The sequence below is a fragment of the Phyllostomus hastatus genome, unplaced genomic scaffold (assembly GCF_019186645.2).
Source record: "Phyllostomus hastatus isolate PE091 unplaced genomic scaffold, TTU_PhHast_1.1 phas_contig_1, whole genome shotgun sequence".
Lineage (NCBI taxonomy): Eukaryota > Metazoa > Chordata > Mammalia > Chiroptera > Phyllostomidae > Phyllostomus > Phyllostomus hastatus.
In genome coordinates, this window is record NW_025333498.1 from 21989612 (window position 1) to 22011662 (window position 22051).

At 43.4% G+C, this 22051-nt stretch overlaps 1 protein-coding gene across 1 annotated transcript in view; it reads left to right on the top strand.

The window, feature by feature from the left end:
• The window catches only part of STK39 (serine/threonine kinase 39), a 277365-nt gene that overhangs the window by 137477 nt on the left and 117837 nt on the right, over positions 1–22051 (top strand). Inside the window, exons 11-12 of the mRNA XM_045830811.1 lie at positions 18875–18997; positions 19092–19121. Coding sequence (XP_045686767.1) covers positions 18875–18997; positions 19092–19121 — 153 coding nt within the window. The remainder of the gene's footprint in view (positions 1–18874; positions 18998–19091; positions 19122–22051) is intronic.

Consider the following 22051-nt stretch of genomic DNA (forward strand, 5'->3'; position numbering starts at 1 on the left):
GATCCATTGGAGGTTTTGCCTCCATGGATCTTGGACCTGGAAATCTGAATTTTTAACAAATGATCTAGCTAAGTTGCATAGTCAGGCATATTTGAGAACTCCTAGGCTAGAGTAAAGCATATATGAAGAAAAAGCAGTAGAAAGTGAGATTTTAAAGTTGGATCAGTAGAGCCTTAGATTATAAGCCTTGGGTTTGAGAGGTGGTGCTGTGAGCAGTGGGGACCGATCAGGGGCGCCCTGTAGGCAGGGAAGTGACTATAGACATCAGATTGGGAGGGGTAGAGAGTAGGGGACGGTCTGAAAGTGGAGATACTGGTGGGCAGAAGTTGTTAAAGACATCTAAGCATGAAATAATGAGAGTCTGGACTAGAAAAGGGGCAGAGGTGCAGGGAGGAAGGAACAGGAGTGAGTGCTGCTGAAGCTCTGGACTTCAAAAAGCCTGGTGAGTGATGGGATGTGGAAGACAGAGTGCAGGAAGGGGGCAACAGAAAGGCTCAGAGGCTGTGTGGATAGAAGGAAGCTATTGGGGGGCATTTAGGTGGGAAGATGGGTATAAGTGTTTGAGTTTGACTTTTCACTGGGACTCTACTTGAGGTGTCCTGTAGGATGACAGAAGTGTGTCACTCAGGAGAGACTATCTCTGAAGGGAGCTATATTTGGCACTTTTCTCCATGGAGATGATTATGGAAATCATGTGATTAGATGAGATTGCCAGGGAGGGCATTACAGCGAGGTAGAGATGCCCTGAGGGAACAGGTCAGGGACAGGTGGAGGAGGAGAGGGCTGGTAGAGGACAGAAAGAAAGTGCTGTCACAGGAACTGAGAAAGTAGAGGTGGTCAGCAGGTCTGAAGTTTGCAGAGAGGGTCAGGAGGATGAGGTCTGATAAAAGGACATTGGATTTGGCTCACTTTTAGTAATAATGGGTGGAGCTGTACAGTAAGATTTAATGAGTAAAAAGATGGTGAGGAAGTTCAAGTAGGTAATTTTGTAAAGTTTTATGGTAAAGGGCAGGTAGAGACCTTCATGGCTTGGGATGTGAGTGGGTGTTTGATCAGTGGAGACTTGTGTGTATTCAGAAGCTTGATGTGGGGGAGGAGAAAGATGAGTGAGGTAGGATATGTGTTGTGGAGGATCCTAGAGGGCAGTGGTTCACAAAGACAATTACACATTCAGTGCACACTTACTCTTCATGTTCAAGTTCCAGGACTGTGGTAGGGCTACTGAGACAAGACTTGTAAGTCTTATCCTGTAAGTAACCCTGGAGAAGAATGAAAGTTGACAGGGTGGATTTGAGCTGGGTTCACTCAGGGGTGGAGGCCCCACAGACTAGGGGAGGACTTGGTCAGGAAACAACAGTCAGGCGGCAGGATAACAATTATGATGACTGGGGCCTGTAGACCTCACTCTGCAGAGAGTGAGGTGGACAGGGACTTCATCAAGGACACGGAGCTGTAGTTACCCTGTGCAGGACACGTGGCAGTCCTCCTTCACCAGAGGCAGGGAAGTGTATCTCAAGTGGGGGGACCAGCATGGGCAAATACTTGGAAATGTATTGGAAGAACAATTGGCTGTATGATTGAAGCAGAAAGAAGATACTCAGAGGTGTCTGTGAAGGTGCGTAGGGGCCAGAGCAAAAAATGTCATGCCTCTTGAGAAGGAGTTGAGGAGTGTGTGTGTGTGTGTGTGTGTGTGTGTGTGTGTGTGTGTTTCCTGGAAGCTCTGGGGGAATGGTGATAAGGATTTAGGCAGAAATGTGCAATGACCTAGTTTGCCTTTGGAAAAGCTACCCTGGCGGCAGCATGGAGGGTGGTTTAGAGGGGCAAGACCGGAAGCCACCAGCAGGTTCATAGGCTGGTGTTTAGTCTAGGTGAGAATGGATAGGATTTTAGGTAGAACATGCAGAGGATAGGCAGAAGAGATTTAAGAAGAAGCAAAGTTGATGTGACTTAAGTTTTGAAAGCTCTTCCTGGGGTTGGGAGATTTGGGGAAAAACTGAGGTTGACTTCCTGCTTTCTGCAGAGACTGTTTGGGAGAAAGGAGGAAACTATTTACAGGGGAAGATGCTGAATGTTTTGATGTGTTGGGCTTGCTGTCCCAGGGGATGCCTCATCTCAAATGGGGATGTAGGGTAGATGACTGTCCATAGCTACAGGCCACAGCAGGGTGTGGCCTGGAGAGGAAGAGGGGACGCCCTCCACACAGGAGTGATAGGTGAGACGAGTGTGGGAGAGTGTGGTCCCCTGATGCCCACCACACACGCACAGCCTCCTACTTAAGAACTAATGATCTATTGTCTGTATTTTCTGGGTGCCTTCTGCCTTTCCATTCTTAGCTATCTGTAAGTTAGCCATTGGACTCTTACCAGGATTAGGCAGAAAAAGAAGAAAGATGATGGTACTCAAATATACGTAGTTTCACTCCTGATTAGCAGATGTGATGCGAGGATTAGACCCTTAGAAGAAGAGGGTCATAGCCCACAGGGAGACTTGGGTTACTTGTGAAACACATGTGCCGATGCCTTCTCTCCCCTTCCCCCTCCCAAGGACTCTGAAGCTCCTGTTTAAGAAGAAGGAGGAAGAAAAAAATTCAACCCATGAAAATATACAACTGTGTTATTTCTTTGTTTCTCTTTAAAATCAGTGGTTGGACAGATATTGTCTTTGCTTGGAAAACACATGAATTAGAATATATAGTTTTTCAGAATCTTTTATTTTGCTGCTCTGGCAGTTTCTTTTTGGTACTAAATGAACTAACAAAAACAGAATTTATGGCCCTTTTCAGTATTGAATTGAAGCACAGTTGAGACATTGCCCCAGAAATAAAACTCCTGTCTATAGCATTTTTACACTGGAGCTTTTATCATGACTTTCATTTATTACGGAGAATTAATTTTCCCAGTGATGTAAAGGATGTGAATGTTATCTCTGTGGGGGTGGTGTTTCTTGGTAGCAATAGGAAAACCATGAAGTTCTTACACTGTCCTTTCAGTTGAAAAAGTAACATCTAAATCAGAGCTTCTTCAGTGGGTGTGATGGCCAGCTTCCTAAGACAGACCCTCATATGAACAGTGTATAGATGTAAGAGTGGGAACCACATGTAGGGCTGCTTCAGATCCTGCTTGGAATAAATAAACTGAAAAGGATATTTTTGAGACAGGGAACAAGATTGAACATAGGCCAATATCACATTCCACTGAGGAATTAATGGTGATTTTGGTGTGTGTGAAAATGATACTGTGATCATGTTTTAAAGTGCTCTTGTCTATGAGAGGTGTGTTGAAGCATTTACAGGCAAAATGGTATGATGTCTAAGATTTACTTTAGAACACTGGAGCAAGGAGAGTTTGGGTTTTAGGATGGAATGTCACTGGCAGAACGCTGGTGGGTGAATAAGCTTCATCGAACTGTTCTCACCTTGTAGGAATCTATGAACAGTTCCATTTTTAAAAGCTTTAGCACAAGCGAGTAAGGTGATAATCCTGCTGGCTTCCGACCCAGGAATCAAGCAGTGTGGCCCCTGTGGCAGCCAGGATGTCTTTCTGAGGTCCTGACACTGTGGCACCTGGACTTGGGCAGCGTCTGGGCAGTTTCTGTTTCATCCTCCTCGGAGGCTTTGGTCTCCGGTGGAAATGACCCTGCAGGGGATTCCTTGTCTCCTCGTATTTTTGAGACTTTTGACTGAGTGAGACACAGGATAATAAGTTGTGTGGAGTGATCTTCTGTAAAGAGAGATGAAGTGGGAACCAGTAGAAATTTAACTATGAGGCATGTTTCCACATGCAGACCTTGTGATGGAGACATGGACTCGTCTCAATTCCGACTTGTGCTGGAATCAGACCCTTCACTCTCTCAGGCCAGAGTCTGAGCCGTGCCGTGTGGGGGCTGCTCTCTGACTGCACTCCCATCTGAAGTCTCTGCTCTTTGTGGACAGCAGGGTAGCGGAGTAGCTGGCTGCAAAGGGACCATGATTTTGGTGACCCCACATGGCCCTGGTTGCTTCTTTGAATTATTCCCAGCACAGTAGGGTGTTAATATCACATCTCAGAGGCAGATGCCCCATCCATTTTTATCATCATCCTTGCTGTTATTTGGCATTTAGAAACATGTCTTTCCTTTCAGAATCTTCTGATACTTAGAGGAAGGCCCAGAGTTTTCTTGACACCAGCTGCTGCTTTGCTTATGGGGATAGAATAAATCAAGCCCTTTAGCCTCCTGATACTTATCTGGTCTCTGTCACCGCAATGTCATGGTCCATGATGGCATAAGGTCGTGTTTTCTGAGGACGTGATAAAATGCCTTTGAGTAGCAGGTTGACATGTTTTGGCCCAGAACAATCCTGTGCCTGTGTGTTTTAGCTGACAATTACCTATTCATTCATTTGATCAGCTGACATTTCTTAAGTGCCCATGCACTCGTAGTCAGCATGGGGTGCTGGGTCACAGACCAGGGTTTTGTTCATGGCAACAAACTTCAGTTATGTCCTGGATCTGGAGAATGTGGACATGAAGATCTAAAAGGGTCTCAGGATGTAATGTGGTCTTAACTTGCCTTTCCCCTCATGTCCCTTCAGTAACTCTCTGATGCTCCATCTCCAGCCCCCGACATCCCTCTCCAAGGGGAAATGGTAGGAGGAGGGTAGGGCACGGTTCCCTCCTGGTGCAGGGTTTTCTTTTGGCAAAGTTTTTTTTTTGGAGGGGGGCAGGGCAGGGCAGCAGGAAAATGTTATTCATTTATTTAACAAATTTATATTTGGTGCGTACTAAATATAAGGTCCTCTACATATAAGGATTCAGAATAGATTTAACTACATCTTACCCCCAGGGCATGTGCTTTCCCAGATTCAGAATTTCTTAGTTTGTAGCAAATACCAGATTAACAGAAACAACAGAATCCATTGTTGTTTTTGTCTGTAGACATAGTTTAGAAGAACACAAACTCATCTACCTGGCTAAGAGAAACATAAAGGCCTAGCATTACTAACCACCAGCTCTTACCCTTGCCCTTCCGATGTGTTAAAAAATTTGATGATATTCGTGGGCTGGACCAATAGTTTATTATAGTGAGCTCATTCCAGAATTCATTGTATAAACATCAAATATTAAAAATGTCAGGAATCCTAAATTGTTATATTTATTGAAATAAAAGCTGATGAACATTAGTTAATATTCTTGTTTTGAGTCCATCGTGACATCAAAGTCTCGGAAGTTTTTTCACATTTGCATTTCTTGAAAATTTGTTCGACAACTGATCTTTCCATCAGTCCTTCCTCTCTGGGGAAGGCACAATCTTTAAACATTTTTTCGAAGTAGGAAGTGGTTACTTTGCTTTCTGTTTTATATACTACCATGTTGTCTGAGTTTTTTAAAAGAAGTAAGTATGTCTTTACTTGTCAAATATTTGGGTTTTGACAGCATTATACACAATTATGATAAAAATTCAAATGATACAAAAAGATACAGGAGGTGAAGAGGCAGAGGGAATGTTTTTCCCCACTGCCAGTGTTCCTTTTGCAAAGTGTTCTTGGGCTCTCTCCACCCAGTGACTTATCTGATTGGTGAGTCTGGACTGAGAAATCCCGCAGGAGTAGCCCAGCCCCTTCCCCGCCCTTTCTCCCCTTTGCCAGCCTGCTCAGAGAGACAGGTGCTCCCAGTCACTACGGCCCTGCCTGGTGAGGGAGGAATGTGCCGGTCATGCTTGCTGGGAACCGGGTAGGTAAGTCTTGTCTAACTGCAAGGGTCAGTTCATCCGGAAAGGTTACTGGCTCAGCATTTAAGGTCACGTTCTCAAATATCACCTTTATAAGGAATGAGGGTGACATTTTGACCCCTCTATGCTTATTGGTCTTACTTCTAAGTTAGTTCAGCATGAGGGAGGGGAGAGGGGTGCTACTTATTGGGGTTCCCTAAGGTACACAGTATAGTGAGAAAGAAGGCCCCCACTCAGCTGAGACGCCATTGCCAAGTCCTGTAAGTTCTTCCAGAAGTGGCCTGTGCATATACGGCTGCATGTAGAAATAACATATGTGTCCCTCCCTTTTTTTTACGTTAAATAGTGGCAAATGCCCTGTTCCTCTACCAGCTTTTTCCATTTTGATGATGTTTGATACCTGTTATTGGCTGCATACTATTCCAGAATGTGGATATCATATTGATTTTACATCAGAAAGGATAAATGTGCCTCCATTTAAGCCTCACGCCCTGATAACCCATGAGGCTCTGCTCCTGGCTGCTTTCTATAGTTTCTTTTTTATAGTGAAGAAGCATATTATGTGTTTTGAGGTAAGAAGACTTGGTCCTTGGTAATGGAGAGCATGCCAGAAATCCTGTGTGTGGGGACCTGCTTTTTGAGAGGACCTTCTGCTGGCATGCTGAGAAATAGCTAAAATGTGTCGTTAGGGCTGCTAGTTTTCATGAAAGAACTCCTTAGTATTGACATCTAAAAGTTATTCTAAAATGTTTAAAAATAGAAAATAAATTGTATAAATGTATTTTAAAAGTCAGATATCTTGGAGAAATTATAATACTCCAGGTAGTTCCTGTATTACAGTGTAACAGTGTTAGAATCTAGGTGCAGTTTCCATTGCACAAAATGCAATGCATTTGGGTGTCCTCCATGGGTCGTTCCCTGCGCAGATTTAGTTCTTGCCAGAACCTTTTCCATGGTGTTGGTGTTGATTATATGATTCAGAATTCACAAAATGATGTTGAACCAGTAACCCCTAGTCTTCATGTTGGGTGTTTCTACAAAGTAAGACTACAGTTTGTATTAAGTTATGGTACTTTATATCACCTCAGGATTTTTGTTTTATTGTCCTTTCTGTTCAACTCTCTTTGTATTTCATTTGGGGACATCAGCATGTTCCATTACCAAAGACCAGTGAGTGGATGCTGTTACTGGTATTGCTTTTCTGCTTGCCAACTTGCCTTCTGTTTTTTCGGTACCAGTGGTGAAGTCTCTGGATTTGGCATCTGTGTCCGTCAGGCCACAAGCAGAGAAACGATCCCACAGGAGAGGCATTGGCTTATGTGAATCTGGGGGCAGACTAGGCAGGGCTGAAATCTCTAATGCAGGCCTCCCGGAAGGGCCGGTTAGCCCTCAAGGGCATGGCTGAAGCTCTTGTGCGCAGGTGGAATTTCTTCTCTAGAGAAACTTCAACTCAGCTGCTAAGGCCTTTCAACTATTGAATCAGGTACACCAAAATGATCAAGGATAATTGCCCATGTTTAAAGTCAGTAATGAGCTTTAATCATATCTACTAAATGCCTTCCCAACACACCCCAGACCCCTGTCTGGTTGGATAACTGTGGCCTGTTATCTAGCACAGCTGGGCTGACACCTAAAACTGACCATGGCAGTGTGTTTCCCTGTTGCTTGTTGGAATTCTGCTTCCAGTGGTTGGTTCTGCTGCCTGCCTGGAGTTGTAGTCAGCTGGTTGTGTGCTCTTTTTTCTCTTTCCCGCCCCTCCTTTTTCTACAATTAAGTTAACTTTTCAACTTATTGCTGTATCCAGAGCAGCTTTGACTCTGCTTCAGTGCCAAACATTTATTTTCTCTTTTTTTCCCCTTCTGGTTTTACATGAAGTGTGTTTTCTCGTTAGTGTTATTTGTCTAACCAGGACAGAGCGTTCCATTGTTTTCTTTATTAGCTAACGTTACAGATCAGCTTGGCACCCATTCCAGCAGGAGCTTTAGTTCTCAGAGACAATAGCAACAAAATTGGATGCTGCTTTCCTGGCTCCTAACTGTTGTCATTGTTCATTGTCACCCTAACTTGGGGAGATGCCATATTGGAGGTTTGATAGGACTAAAATGGAATAAGGAGTTTAATTGCTTTTCTGTGTTTTGTGCTGCTGCTTTGGAATAGCTTCCTCCTAGCTTCCAGAACATTCTTTTTTAAGACATTGCCCTTTGATGTTGGGTTTTCAAAGTTACAAAATTCCATTATCATTATCTGAAGAGCAACATTTATCAAATTTGATTCTTTTCACATGAGAAAATGTTAAAATATTATAAGGACGTTGCTACAACTGTGTCCTTTGCTGAACTAGCGCAGTGTTTTGAATTGTTATTATGGAATTATAAAAGTCTTTGTTTCTCTAAATTTTTTCTAATTGCCTACAGGACATTTTAATATTCTCATTCCTTTATTCTATGCTTTTACATTCTAAAGAAAGGAAATGCCAGATTTTAGTAGAACTAGATAAGCATTGAATTAATTCTAAGAGGTCAAAAAATGTTAATATGAATCACGGGCAAAAAGGTCTAAGATTTAGCTGTAGCCACTTATCTGTGATTATTAGAAATGGAGTTTTTTTCTTCTTGGTATTTTAATGAGAAATAACATGGTCAGATGGAAAAAAATTATAAGGATAAATTAAAATCTGAGTGTTTGGAGGCCCGGCACACCTACAGAAAACACTGACCAAGAAACGAGTGTGGTAGAGTCTGTGACTCTCATGGTGAGGGGTATCAGCTCTGACCTACTGGTTTTGAAAGAATGACTAAGTATACAGAAATGAAAATGAAATTCAGTAAGTCACTTTATGACTGCTTTTACTTTGATTATCTGTTGCTGTGTAACAAATAAACCTACATTTAACAGCTTAAGACAATAGCCATTTTATTAAGTTCCTGTGGGCCAGGGTTCTGGTCTCCGGCAGCTGCAGTCCGTCAGGCCTTCTCCGCGTGGGGCTGTCCTCATGTGGGCTGCCCGACAGCACGGGGGCCTCCGGGCAGTCAGACTGCTCACGTGGTGGCTGAAGGCACCAGTTGTGAGCATTCAGTGAGCAAGGTGGGAGCTGCATCACCTCTTCTGACCTGGCCCTGGTAGCTGCGTTGCTTAGTTGTGTTGGTACGAAGTGAGTCACAAGATTTGTGGAGAGGGCACTGGACTCTCCATCTTTTGATAGTGAAGTAATAATGAAGCTTTTGGAAGAACACGTGGGATGGGAGATATTGTTATGGGCATCTTTGGGAAAAACACTCTGCTGTGGTCTACCATCTGGCCTCAACAATTCATACCTCTCCCATGAGCAAACTATACCCTTGCACTTCCAGGACCCTCCGGAAGTCTCATCCCATTGTGGCTTCAGGCTCAGGCTCAGACACAGGGACCTGCCCTCTAAGTCAGGCCTGGGTACAATCGAGACTCCTTAGAACTAGTTCCTTAAGAATAGCTCCTTCAGTGCTCTTCTTAAGTATCTGCCCAATACCCACCCAAAGCCCAGCAGGAGGGGACAGATACCTTAAAGCAGGGGACCCTGACCCCTATCCTCACCTGAGTTCCACCTCCTGTCACCCTGCCTCTGGCCCACAATGGGTGAAGGTCACCGAAGCGGGGAGAACCTTTGTCCCTCTGTGTGCCCCTCTGTTCTCCACTAAACCAGTTCCCGGTACCAAAATGGTTGGAGACCACTGCCTTAAAGGCCTGCCACAAGGTGGGAAACTCGGGTCCATGGCAGTTCTGCTTTCCTGCCAGGTCCTATCGCCAGTTCCTGTTGCACTCTTCTCTGTGGCTGTCTCTCTGAGCTCTTGGTCCTGCTCTTTAAGTCATCTTTTTTCACGAGAAAGAGCGAGCATTTGTAGCTGACTAGCCTTTTCATATCCCTTCCTGCCCATGGAAGTTTGGGGATCCGAGGGCTCTTTTAACCTTGTATTCTCTGTTTCTTTTTAGTCTAACCTGGCAATCATTTTATAGTACAAATATCTTTTTTTTAAAATTGTGGGTTTTCTGTGAATCTTGTTGGGTTTACACCATTAGACGAGCTGTGACCCCTAGATGCTTAGCCTACCGTAGGCCCCTTGTGAGACGGCAGAGGGACAACACCCTTAGGATTCTTAGAAGCTTTATTGTTTAATGTCTACTTTCTGCTAGGTATGCTCTTAAGATCCTTAGAAGGCCTTGGGTCCATTTGAAAGTGTCTGGGAGACAGTGCCTTCGATTGTTCTGAAGTCTTAGCACAGTGTCAGACAGTCAGGCCCGGATTTGATCCTTGCTCTGAAGCCGTTTCTTGATTTAAGAATTGGGTGACATCTGGGGAGTCTGGGAATAAGAAACAGTTTTATACCTAACAGTGTGTTCTTTAGCTCTTCTCTCTCTGCTCACATTTTATCTTAGGCAGCAGGCAGAATCCAGGTATCACTGTAAGTATTCTGCCTGAAAACCTTTTTAGTTGCATCATGGTGTTCCTCATGCGCGTTTCCGTTTCTCACTTTCCTGTCCGTAACAGCGTTGCCAAACTGTCATTGCACCGCAGCTCCTCCTGTCCTCTGCCTTCCGATGACACTTTCCTCACTTTCCTTCAAGCCCTCACTGACAACATCTTAGAACAACAGTCCTTCTGTTGTCTCTCACTGTGCTGGAGTGTCAGGACTTTGGGAGGGTTTGTCCTGACTCAGGCTGCACACTCGCTGTCAGAGTGGAGCTGGCACATGGGGGTTGGAGCCCTGGGCCACGGAGGAAGCCACTGGTCTGGCTGCCCTGGGGCCTCTGTGAGCGGTTGCTGCTGTAAGCCACTCAGTTTGGGGAGACTCGTGATGTGCCAGTAGCAACGAGAAAATTGGACAGTACTGTGTTCTTTCTGGCCTCTGTCACCCTCAAGCCCCAATGTGTGTTTGGCTCAGGAATCCAAATACGATCATTCCCTTTCAGTGTTTTTCCATTGTCTGAATTCGGAGCCCTCTGACTTTGTGTTCAGCAGAGGGTATGAACTCACAGACAAGTTTATCCCGTGGATGCATCAGTTTTTAGGCTGTGCAGGAGGAATTTTTTTTAACTTGACATGCTTGTTAACATTTTTTAAAAATCAAGAGCAATCACATAGAAGTCCACATTATCCACTTCACTGGAAGCGTCAGGGATCTGGCAGCACTGAGTCCGCCTTCCTGTGGCGGCAGTCAGGGAAGGCTGGGCCTGCCTCGGGGAGTGGGAGGGACCGGCTGTCTCCAGATCCACCACGTGCTCACTGGCCCACTTCCCATTCTCTGCCTCCTTCTCTAGTCCTTAGAGTTTGCCAGTCTTATAGTCCGGGCTCTTCACACAGCTTTTCCAGCCTTATTCTCAGTTATTTCCTGAACCCACCCACCAGGCCTCTGTACCTGATGACCCCGCCAGTTCCATGAGTCAGCAGAATTTGGGATGATCTTACCTTTTCTCAGGGTGGAATAATTTATCCGATTTGTCTTCCTGGTGAGCTCCTCCCATCTACCAGCAACCAGCCTCCATGCTGATCTGCGCAGGTGCACAGGTGTTCTGCAGTCTCACAGCAGTCTCATCTTTCTTGTAGCCTTCACATTTCCCTGAAATCATTAGTGTAAATGTCTGTTCGCCTCTCTGGATCGTGACCTATTCCAAGGTGTAGGCTTTCATTTTATTTGCCTTTTCTCTAGAAGTTGTCATATAGGTATTAAGTAAAACTTTGTTGACTTAATGAATAAGTACGCGCTTGATTTTTTTAAAAGACTAAGGCCAGCTTTCCACCCTGAAGGAATTTACAGATTGGTATATCATTCGTTAACTGTAATAAAGCGTAGAATGATGTAAAAAGGTGCAGACAAAATACCAATTGAGAGAATGGCAAAAGCCTTCTCGATTAGAAGAGAAAAGTAGAGAATGTGGAAGGGAAGATCAGGCCAAGGGGTGTGTGTAATACATATGTAAAAAGGTAGAGTCTTGAAAGTATGTCATTTACACTCAACTGGATTGTGGGGTATTTAAGAGAATACGGTGGGAAATACGTCTTGAAAAGGTAATTTGGAGGTTGGGTGCAGAGAGACTTGAATACTAAGGATTCTGGATGCACTCTTTAGGCAGCAGTGAACTCGTTGTGGTTGTCTTGAGAACGTGCTAAAGTGGGACGAGCAGCAGTGTAAAGCAGAAAGGAGGCAAGAGAGGAGAGGTCAGAAGGTGATCGGCAGTTTGCGTGGAGAGGAGAGACAGGAGATCTCAACCCTGATGGGGATGTGACCTAGCCGATGGAAGCTGAGGAAGTAAAATTTGCCGAATGAGTATGGCATTTGATAGGTTTGGGTTGTGGGAAAGATGGAATGTGTTATGGTGAGACCGCCTGTCATGCCTTGAGTGTTTATTAGGTGCCAGGTGTCGTGTTAAGGACTTTATATGACTGTACCCTTTGCCAAGATGACACGAGGGTTTTTCCTCCCGGAGGGTTTTTTTAAAACCCAAAATGCAATTTTATTTTAAGTGCTTTGTGATTAGAATGATTTATAGGAACCATGTGCCCTGTTTAGTCACTATCCACTGAATCTGCTTGCAGACAGTTTCGGCTCGACAGCCGTGTGTGTCTAGCGACATGCTCAGTAGAGACAGTGCATTTTTGTACTTCCGTTCCTCTGGAATCACAGGGCACAAATGGGAATGTCAAACAGACCACACTTCTCCATCATTTACATTTTACTTTTCCCAAATACCCTATCAAATAATTAAGATTCCAAATCGTTATAGGCAAAATAAATAATTCTTCAGTGACATTTATGTTTATTACCAGCCTATTATCATTAATATTTACAGGAAGTTTGAGAACCTAATTTTATGCTTTAATTGACAAGGACCTATATTTCCATTTTGCAGAAAAACTATCAGGTATAAACTCCTTAATCCCATTTGCAACATTTATCTTGCATTTCCAGTTATAAAGGAAATTTGAAAATAATGTGATACTTTCCCAAACCTAAAGATTAGAAAAAAGTTTCCTGGTCAGTGTAAACATGTGAACACTTGGGAACATAGATAAAATAAAATATCTACTTATAATAATTCATTAGTATAATCACATATAATGATGTTAAATAATGTGTACATGCAGAGCATTTTTATTTAGAAATACATTGGTCGTTTTTCTTTCTTACACTGCGTGAGGCAGTGTTACCTGGGCTCTTGACTTGTGGTGTGTGCATCAATCCCCCGGAGCCGGTTTCCGCATCATCCGAACAGGTTTTCACAGGACACCCTTTTCACTTTCATTGGAAATATATAGCACTGTGCTGCTTCCTGATGCTTTTGTAAGAAATGTTATCCAAGCCATATGTATCCATCTGCGTCACGTTAATACTGTTCCCCCTGCCCCAGTACTTACGTTGGTGTGTGTTTGGTACATAAACATCAATTAGTGTGTCACTTTTAAAAGTGAAATTTGAGAGGCTTGTACAATAAAACTGAGATATTTGCCACTGTAAAGTACTTATTCCCTGGGATAATTGCTAAATCCACGTTAGATGTGTTTGTCAGATTTTATAAGAGTTTTATCATCGGTGGCATGCTGATGAAAACTGGCACCTGGGTGGGGGTGGGGAGCACAGCATGTTCTCGTTTTCGTTGTGTTAAGACTCCTGCTCTGGCCAACTTTAAGCGCCAAACATGAAGTCGCCTATCTGGTGAACTTTCTGAAATTTCAACAGGGGGGCTCTCCTGAGCCAGTGCGAGGCACCTCCAGCACTGAGGTGTTGATTAGCATAGACCACAGTGGGGAAGTGGCAGAATGAGGCTGGGGGTGGACCTTAACTAATGGGTTAGAGATGGCCAGCTGGAATTGGGTCGGTTGTTCATATCCAAAAGAACATTTGGAGAACACTAAGAGATGAAGTTTCTGAAGTTGTCAGCTCTCAGTGAGCAAGGAGACGGCTTGGAGAATGTGTGCTCACTCAGGAAGATAGTGCGTAGTGAGCTACGGGCACCCAGTGTCCTGAGAGCCGCCAGGTGTGAGGTAAAGACAGAATAGAGAACAGCAAGAGATGGGGAAGGAGGAGAAGTTGAAGGAGAAATGTTATGAACACAGGTTTGGAGAGAGCATGAAGTGAAAGAATGGGATTCAGCTGTGTCTACACAGTAGCATTGTGGACACAGAGGAGTCTGGGGAATGAATGAGAGAGAGAAAGTGAACATTTTGGAAAATGGGTGTGGAGGACCCAGGGCCGACCTGTCAGTGTCCTGAAGGGATAAATGAGTAGATAAGTGAGGAAGAGGAATCCAGTGTCCTTACACACAGAAGGGAATGATGCTAAGAGCAGGGGAAGCATGAAGAAGCTCATTAGGGACAGGAGGGTTGTTGGGTTGAAGTTGGTGCTCTCTGGCTGGCATGTGAAGGCATTCGGAGTGATCGGGGCTGGGGGAGTTGGGGCTCTCTGGGGAGTAACAGGGGCAGAGGCTGGCAGTGGAGGGTTGCAGTCAAACTCCTGGTCACTGCCTAGCACTGTCTCTCCCAGTATGAATGTGAGCTGGTGTAAGCCACATCTCAGTTTTCCCTCTGAAAAAATGGGGTAACGAGATGATTGTCAGCTCATAGGGAAGCCAGTGTATTTAAAGTGCTCAGAATGTGGTTAACTATGGTTATATTGACCACGGCTGGTATTGCGGGTAGAGGGGAGGAATAGGGTGCCAATGAGCGAAAATATTGTTTAACCCAGTGTGTATCACACCTGCATGAGAATATGAGTCACCTGGGGATCTTGCTAAAGGGAAGATTCAGATTTAGTGGGACTGGGGTGGGTGGGGCCCACGATGCTGTTGCTGCCGGTCCCAGGACCACCCTTGGGGTGGCAGGGTTGTGGCAATGTTAGTGTCCCAGCTAGGAGGGGCCAGTGGTCACCCAGGCTGAAGGCTGTTCTCTGCTCATTCAGAAATACAGAACGGGTTCCCCACTGAGTCTGTGGCCTTCCTCCCAGGTGTAGATTAGACAGGCCAGGGCACAGGGGCGTGAGGTACTAATAAGTACAGCATCAGGAGCGTCAGCTGTGAGCTCCGGACCTTATATGATGGGGGTGAAGCCAGCAGGGGCTGATGGAAGAGGGGAGAGGACCGAGAGCCTCAGAGCGCAGTGAGGCCAGGCAGTAGGTGTGGGGCAGAGGAGTCAGAGAGGTGGTGGTCATAGGACAACGTCAGAGTGTAAGGCATGGGAGCAGTGAAATGTTTACTGCTGAAGCCTCACAGGTCTAATTTCATTTTTAAATTTTTGATGATTTAGAAACCTTTTTGTTTGCTTGGCAGTACCTCAAGTACATTGTGAACAGCCTTGATTAGAGCCGTGTCTCATACTTCTGGTTGGTAGAGTGCCTGACAAGAGGAAAGTGACTGGGTGTTTTCTGCCATGTCCTGTCCATCCTGGTTGGGCAGATGTGAGATGGGTGGGTGTCCTGGGTCACTCGGGGTCAGGCTGCAGTCAGGTATGCGGTCTCTCCAACCAGTGGAGAAGTGGGGTGTGGGGTTCCCAGTGATGGGGACATCATTCCAAGGAGAGTCTGAAATCCCCGCTTCCAGGGAGAACTTACTGTGGCGGTAGAAGCTGCTGGCGGGTGCCTTGGAGTTGGGGGTGGGGGCACACATGATTGGACGGATGCTATAAATTTTGGGCAGCATGCCTTTGTTTTCTGTCTTCCTGGAGCCAGCAGTATCATCTTTAAAGAAACAACAAGGCAATCACGTTTGTCCCTTGTTTAGAGTGTATTGGAGAAACACACTTCAATGTCTAACACTTAACACCCAGTATATTTAGTTCATCCTCTGGCTGTCTCATATTCTCCTTCCTATCCTTCTTCCTGACCTGGAGTCAGGGGCCAGGGGCCAGAGGGCACCCAGAGCCAAGGTATAGAGATCCTGAGTCCTGATATTTACAGAAAGCTTGTTCAGAGGGGCACCATTGGGAACATTAGTCGGACCCTGCCGGTGACTGTTTGCCTAGTCGCTCCCATTCCCCCACTCTGGCTGCTGTACCCTAGCTCTGCCCGTGACATCTAACCCTGTGGCCACCAGCCAGCCAACCCCATGTTCCTCTATCTGTCCAGGCCTGACTTCTGTTTTTATGAGAATCAGAACTTTGGTTCATTTTTTTTTAGTAGTTTTTCGTAAAGAGGCTGTTTCAAGAAATAGAAGAAAATATTACTTTTTTTAGACATAAATAGAACTGCTCAGTTGTAGTGTACGTCCAGCCTTGGGAATAAATGTCACTGCCTGTAAAACTTCTCCAGCCTCACTGTTGCCAGCTGTGACCAGAGGAGTTTGTGGGTTTTTGAATGTCTCTAGCTGCCACTGACGTTGAGCTCATTTCTCTGGGAATCACTGGATTATATTTTTAAATCTGCAGCAGAGAAAAAAATTCATTCTACCACCTCTTGGCTTTATTAAGTGAGCAAATCATTTATTAGAATAAAGAGCAAAAATGCAGCGTTCTGAGAATGAAAACCTCCATTCTCTTCATTGTAGGGATTGGGAAGAATAGCAGCATTTACACCTCTTGTTTTGAGGTTTTTATTCTGTAGAATATTCTTCAGCTCCTAAACAAGAAGCCTGCTTGTTAAACTCCCTGAAACTGAGTTGCTGGGGCTCTGTTTCCTTCCTCTGAACAAATGCTCTTCGAGGATGTAACTTTGTGAAATTGCTTTCTGGCCTCTTCCGTGGAGGTCAATGCCACCTAAATACACAATTAAGCCTGTAGGTCAAGTTGTGCAGCAAGTTTTTTCCCTTCCAGTAAACTGAGAGGACATTCTTAACAAATATGCATTCTTCTTCTTGCTATTGTCATACCAATATTTTATGCTAATAGATTTTTGAATGTTCTTTGTCTTAATTTCTACGTATATTTGTCAGCCAATATTTATTACTTAAAAGTCCATTATACCTTTGTTTTTCAATGTTTGAGCGTATAGTCCTAGACATTTTGCTTTATCTTTCTCTCTTCAAGCAAATAAAACCAGGAGGGAGACGGCCAGGGTTCTAAAGTAACACGGCTATAGAATATGGTCCTTTTATTGTCTGCAGTTGGACACTGCTTGTAGAAATGAAACTGCCAGGTCTTACACACAGAGAGGAAGAGGAATGTAAACTAAACTTTACAGTGTTAGGCTGCAGTATCTTTGTGTATTTTCAGAAAGAGGGAGATTTCCGTAGTATAATCTCGTATATGAGTATGTGAACACTAATTCATCAGCCATGGTTGCATGAACAATTTCAGTAAAAGTAGTTTCATTCTGTTTCTAAAACAATTTTACTTGCTTTCTCACGGTTTAATTTGTTTTGTAATAAATGTGGCTTTAAATTCTTTCTTTTAGATGTAGTCATTAACAGGTTTTCCTCTATGCTGCTATCGTGATTAGTGTTAAGAAAATAATTAATTTTATTGTATGTCAAGAGAAAATTATTTTCTCCTATCCATTTCTTTCTAGCTTTAAAATGAACAATCTGTTCTGAAAAGACTGAAGTGCATTTCAGCATTTTTTTCTACCATACTTTGCCAGCCTCTATAAGCACCATTAAAATCACAATCGTTAGGTCTTTTCAGTGACTCAAAATGCAAGTGGGGAAAAAAAACTTATGCCAAGCACAGAAGGGGTTTTAACTAAGTGCTAAGTGTTTCGAAGGAGAATTAAAACAATTTTTTTCAAGTGAAGAAAAAGCTCTTTATTCTTTTTTTCTCTTTAAATTGAGTGTAACTGTGTGCAGTTATGAGTAAGAACTTCTTTACTTGCCTTTTTAACTTTCCATGTTGGGGCTCACGTCTTCAAGACACGTACGTGGTCAGGCTCACCGTCACAGGCGCCACATGGTGGGGCCTTAACTCAGGCCCAAACCCTGGGCTTGCACTGGTGTGTCCTCCCATCGGTCGGACACGAGTGTGTAAATGCTTACTTTCCGTGGAACTTCTGTGGTGTTTCCCTCAGGATTAACGATGCTCCTGCAATATAACTCAGTAGTTTCTTTTATGAAAAGTAGCCCTTCTTCACAATCATAGTCTTTCAGAATCTTCACAGGACATTTGTAAACTTCTTTGTCACAGCCGTCATTCAGTGGCATAAGAAGACTCTCGCATTTGAATGGAAGTCTGAAAGCTTTCTTTCTTGCCTGAATTTTGCTTTTGTAGCTGTGGTCTTGGGTCAGTTTCTGGGCCTTTGCTTTTTTATCTGTAAAATGAAGGGGTTGGACTAGCTAGTCTCCGAGGGCCCTTTCCCCTTGAAGTTTCTCTGAATCAGTAGGTCACTCGCCGTTACCTCATGCTCATCTGTTACATTGCTTTGTTTAATTATGTCTCAGTTGTTTTTTTTAAGGCGAATGACTTTGGTCAGAAGTTCATCTTTGTCAGACACCCTATCCTTTTAAAAATTTTGCTTTTTCAACCACAAAGGTGTTTGGAAAGCATGCCCCATGGATGACATCTCTACCCTAGCTTAAAATTTTTTTTGAAATAATTGCAGAAGATGGATTATAATCTCCTTAAATGGTCTGTTATGGTTGTTGGTTATCTTGCTGTGCCCTAGCAGTCTCACGAGTCTCAGGGTGTGCTACAAGGCGTGTTAAGAATAGTTTGATGCTGCTTTGTTTTGCTCTGATTCGAATCCTGGGAAAACAAGCATGATGTCAGGTTCAGAAAAAGAGTAACAACAGGAAGAGTATTTGCTCCTCTGACTTAGGTTTAGATTGCCGATACCTCTTGTCTAGTATGCTTCATTAAACGGCCTTACTCCCTGCCTTCTCTCAGTCAGCAGCCTGTTGCTTGAATGCCTTTCCTCAGGCACTTTTGAAGCTTACCATGTGACCTTTTATGTGTAGTAATTAATAACATGTTAACTGAAGCAAAAGCTAAAGATGAACTTGATCCTTAATGGCTGGTGCATGTGATATTCTTCCAAAATATTTGGTTCTGCATGCATACAGCCAAGCACTTCCAGAGCACAGCATCTTTGGAAAGAGGATGAGTGTGGGAGTTGGAGGTGGTGTTGAGTATCTGGGTGTTAACTGCTAGTGATCCCAGATCCATAACCACTTGTTATTTTCAGGGTGGACATGTGCTGTGTAACCCAAGTAGCAACACTAGGGAGCACTGTTCACATTTGGCTGGTGAAGAACTGGGTTTTATTTTTTTCCTCTTCAGGTGAGAAGAGTTCCTGGGTCAAGTGGTCACCTTCATAAAACCGAAGACGGTGACTGGGAGTGGAGCGACGACGAGATGGACGAAAAAAGTGAAGAAGGGAAAGCAGCTTTTTCTCAAGAAAAGGTGAATGGCACTGATGATGATTAGCTTGCCCGTGTAAATTTTATTTTGTATTCTTGCGTGTGTATATATTAATGGACACCTAATTATTTTACAGTCACGAAGAGTAAAAGAAGAAAATTCAGAGGTGAGTGGTAGTTGTTAATTGATTTTTAAGTTTTTTTTTGCCACTTCATTCCTCACCACCCCCGCAGTGTCAGAGTTGGATCATTTGAGGAAGAGACTTCAAAATACTGTTCTCATGCAGTAGTAGAAAAAAAGAAAATGGACACTGATTTTGCAGGTCCCAATTCTGTCTGAGTTACTTTTGACCTGTATACATCAGGGCAGGTGACATCACTCTCTCAGCCTCAGTTTCCTCCTGCGTCGGATGGGGATGATCGCAGTGCTTCTGAAGTTGCCGTTAGGATTCATGGAAGCAGCTACATAAAGCACTTGGTGGAGGCCTCAGTGCAGAGGAGCGGTGACACTGTCTTACCTCCTGGTGTCACTGTCATGTAGAAAACATAGTAGGCATACTGGAAAACTTTCTTGTAGGTTTACAGTTTTCAATAAAGCAAGATAATAAAATGGTTAGCAGCTCTAGGTTGACTCTCTTGGTCTTGATTTTTAAATCTCCTGGGTGACTAAGTAGGCAAGGGACACTCTTTTACCAGCTTCCCTTTGAGACCTTGTCATCTTTTCATTAACTTTACTTCCTCCATCAGCTTAGTAATCCTAATGCCTAATGATGACTGTAGTTCAAAAGACTTGCTATTTCTCCTAGAGGAAATTCAAGCTTATTTAAGTGGCTCCAAATATTTTGCAGACCTAGTCATTAATGTGTACCTTGACAAATTTTCATTAAGGAAACAAGAGTTTGGGTTATAAATGAATCCATCTTAACTTTTTTTTTGAATTAGCAGACATTTTCTTTTGATTAAATGGAGTAAATCCTATTCCGCTTTAAGTGGCAATAGCCAGCCAGACCTTCTGGGGAGACAGCATCAGAGCCACAGGCCATTCCTTCCCCCATCACTGTCCCTTCCCTCTGTCTTCTCTTTGTCCTCGTGCCGCACAGAAAGGCCTTTTCCAGAGACTTTTCAGTCTGCCTGCCTCCCATGAGTAACCCCCTTTCAGATCCTGTTTCCTTCTATCTTATCCATTTATCTTTCCATTCTATCCATGAAATATGAGCTTTGGTCACGGAGGTACCCATGAGCTAGGAACGATGGTGAGGAGCCCTGCAGCAGGACGTGTCGACTGCACAGATACGCTGGACACTCAGAGTGATACTAACCAGGCCCCACACACTCTGCCCTCTTTTTGCCCACTTCCCTACTTTATCTATAGTGGAGAGTCAAGGTTTTCGTCTAGTCCAAAGAGTGTTTCTAACTCAAATTCTTGGTTCTGCTTAGAAACAGAATAAAACATGATTCAAGTAGTACCATAGACCCAAAAAGCATTCATTACTGACTCACAACAGGGGATCTACATTGGATAATACCCACTGAGTCCTCCCTTACTAGTTCAGACTGGGTATTTGTTCATTTTATGGTGGCAATATCTTATGAAGTACTTGTCAAAATTGCTCTAACTGCCCTGGCTGATGTATCTCAGTGGTTTGAGCATGGGCCCGTGAACCAAAGGGTTGCTGGTTCAATTCCCAGTCAGGGCACATGCCTGGGTTGCAGGCCAGGTTCCCAGTTTGGGGCACGTGAGAGGCAACCACACACTGATGTTTCTCACCCTCTCTTTCTCCTTCTTTTCCCCTCTCTAAAAAATAAATAAAATCTTTAAAAAAGTTGTTCTAACTAATGTGTTATTTGAATATTAACAGTATCTTTTTGTCAAAAATATTTTCTGTATAGACAGGAAAGAGTAATATATATGTATGTATATTGAGGTGGGGAGGGTCTCAACAACAGAAATTTATTTTCTCACAGTTGTGGAGGCTGTAAGTTCAAGATCAAGTTGTCGGTAGGTTTGGTTTCTTCTGAAGCCTCTCTGCTTGGCTCACAGATAGCTGTCTTCTCACTATGTCCTTACAAGATCTTTCCGCTGTAAGTGCTAAAAAAATAATGATAATAAAATAGGACCTTCAGGGTGGGCCCAAGTCAAATCTGACTGGTGTCCTGATAAGAAAAGGACACTTGGACACATGAGGCAGCAGTGACATGTGCACACAGGGGCACATTGCAGAATTTTGTTAGAGTTTAGGTCACAATAACTGTGCACATGTTGTTTCCTAGCTCTGAAATTTTATTCTGAGCAGGAAGTACTTTTGGTGTGGATTTAGGTTGAGTTAATGTTACTAGAGATTAGTCACAGTGAGAAAGCTTATGTTACTCAAGTGAGTACCATGCCTGGTTATTAAAACTGCCTTTAGCTTAAAAATCTTTTTCATGACATGGCGTTTTCCAAATGCCTATTAGCTCTCATATTTGTGTGTGTGTGTGTATATATATGTTTATATATAAATATATAAATGTATACTTATATAATAAATATATAAATTTAAATTTCATATCAACTTATATAAAATTTAATATAAATTTATATATTAAATATATATAAATATACAGATAAATATATAAACATATATATATTTGTAGATGGAGGGAAATACTTGATTTCTCCCTCCAAATTTTTTTACTTAGCCTTTGAAATCTGAGACAGCTTTAACTTAACACTTTTATGATATCACACATTAAAAAAAACAGGTGTTCTTAATGCAGGTGATTGACTTTCTGACTTGTAATAAAGCTTAGATTTTGATCAGAAATCTTCTGTAGTTTTGAAAATCTTATTTTGGAATAATTTTGGATTTGTGGAGAAGTTGCAAAGGTGTGGTACGCACTTTCCACACCCGCCACCTGCAGGCTCCTCCACCGCGCTGGTTTCTGATGGAGCCCTGGCGTGTCGTCCCAGCTGAGAAACTGGCGGTGCTGCGTTACTGTCACCCCTGTCACTACTGTCCGTCTCCATTCGTATGTCCTTAGTTTGCCCACTGACATCCTTTCTCTCTTCCAGGATCCACTCTAGGAAAACAGATTGCATTTAGCCACAGTAATTTTA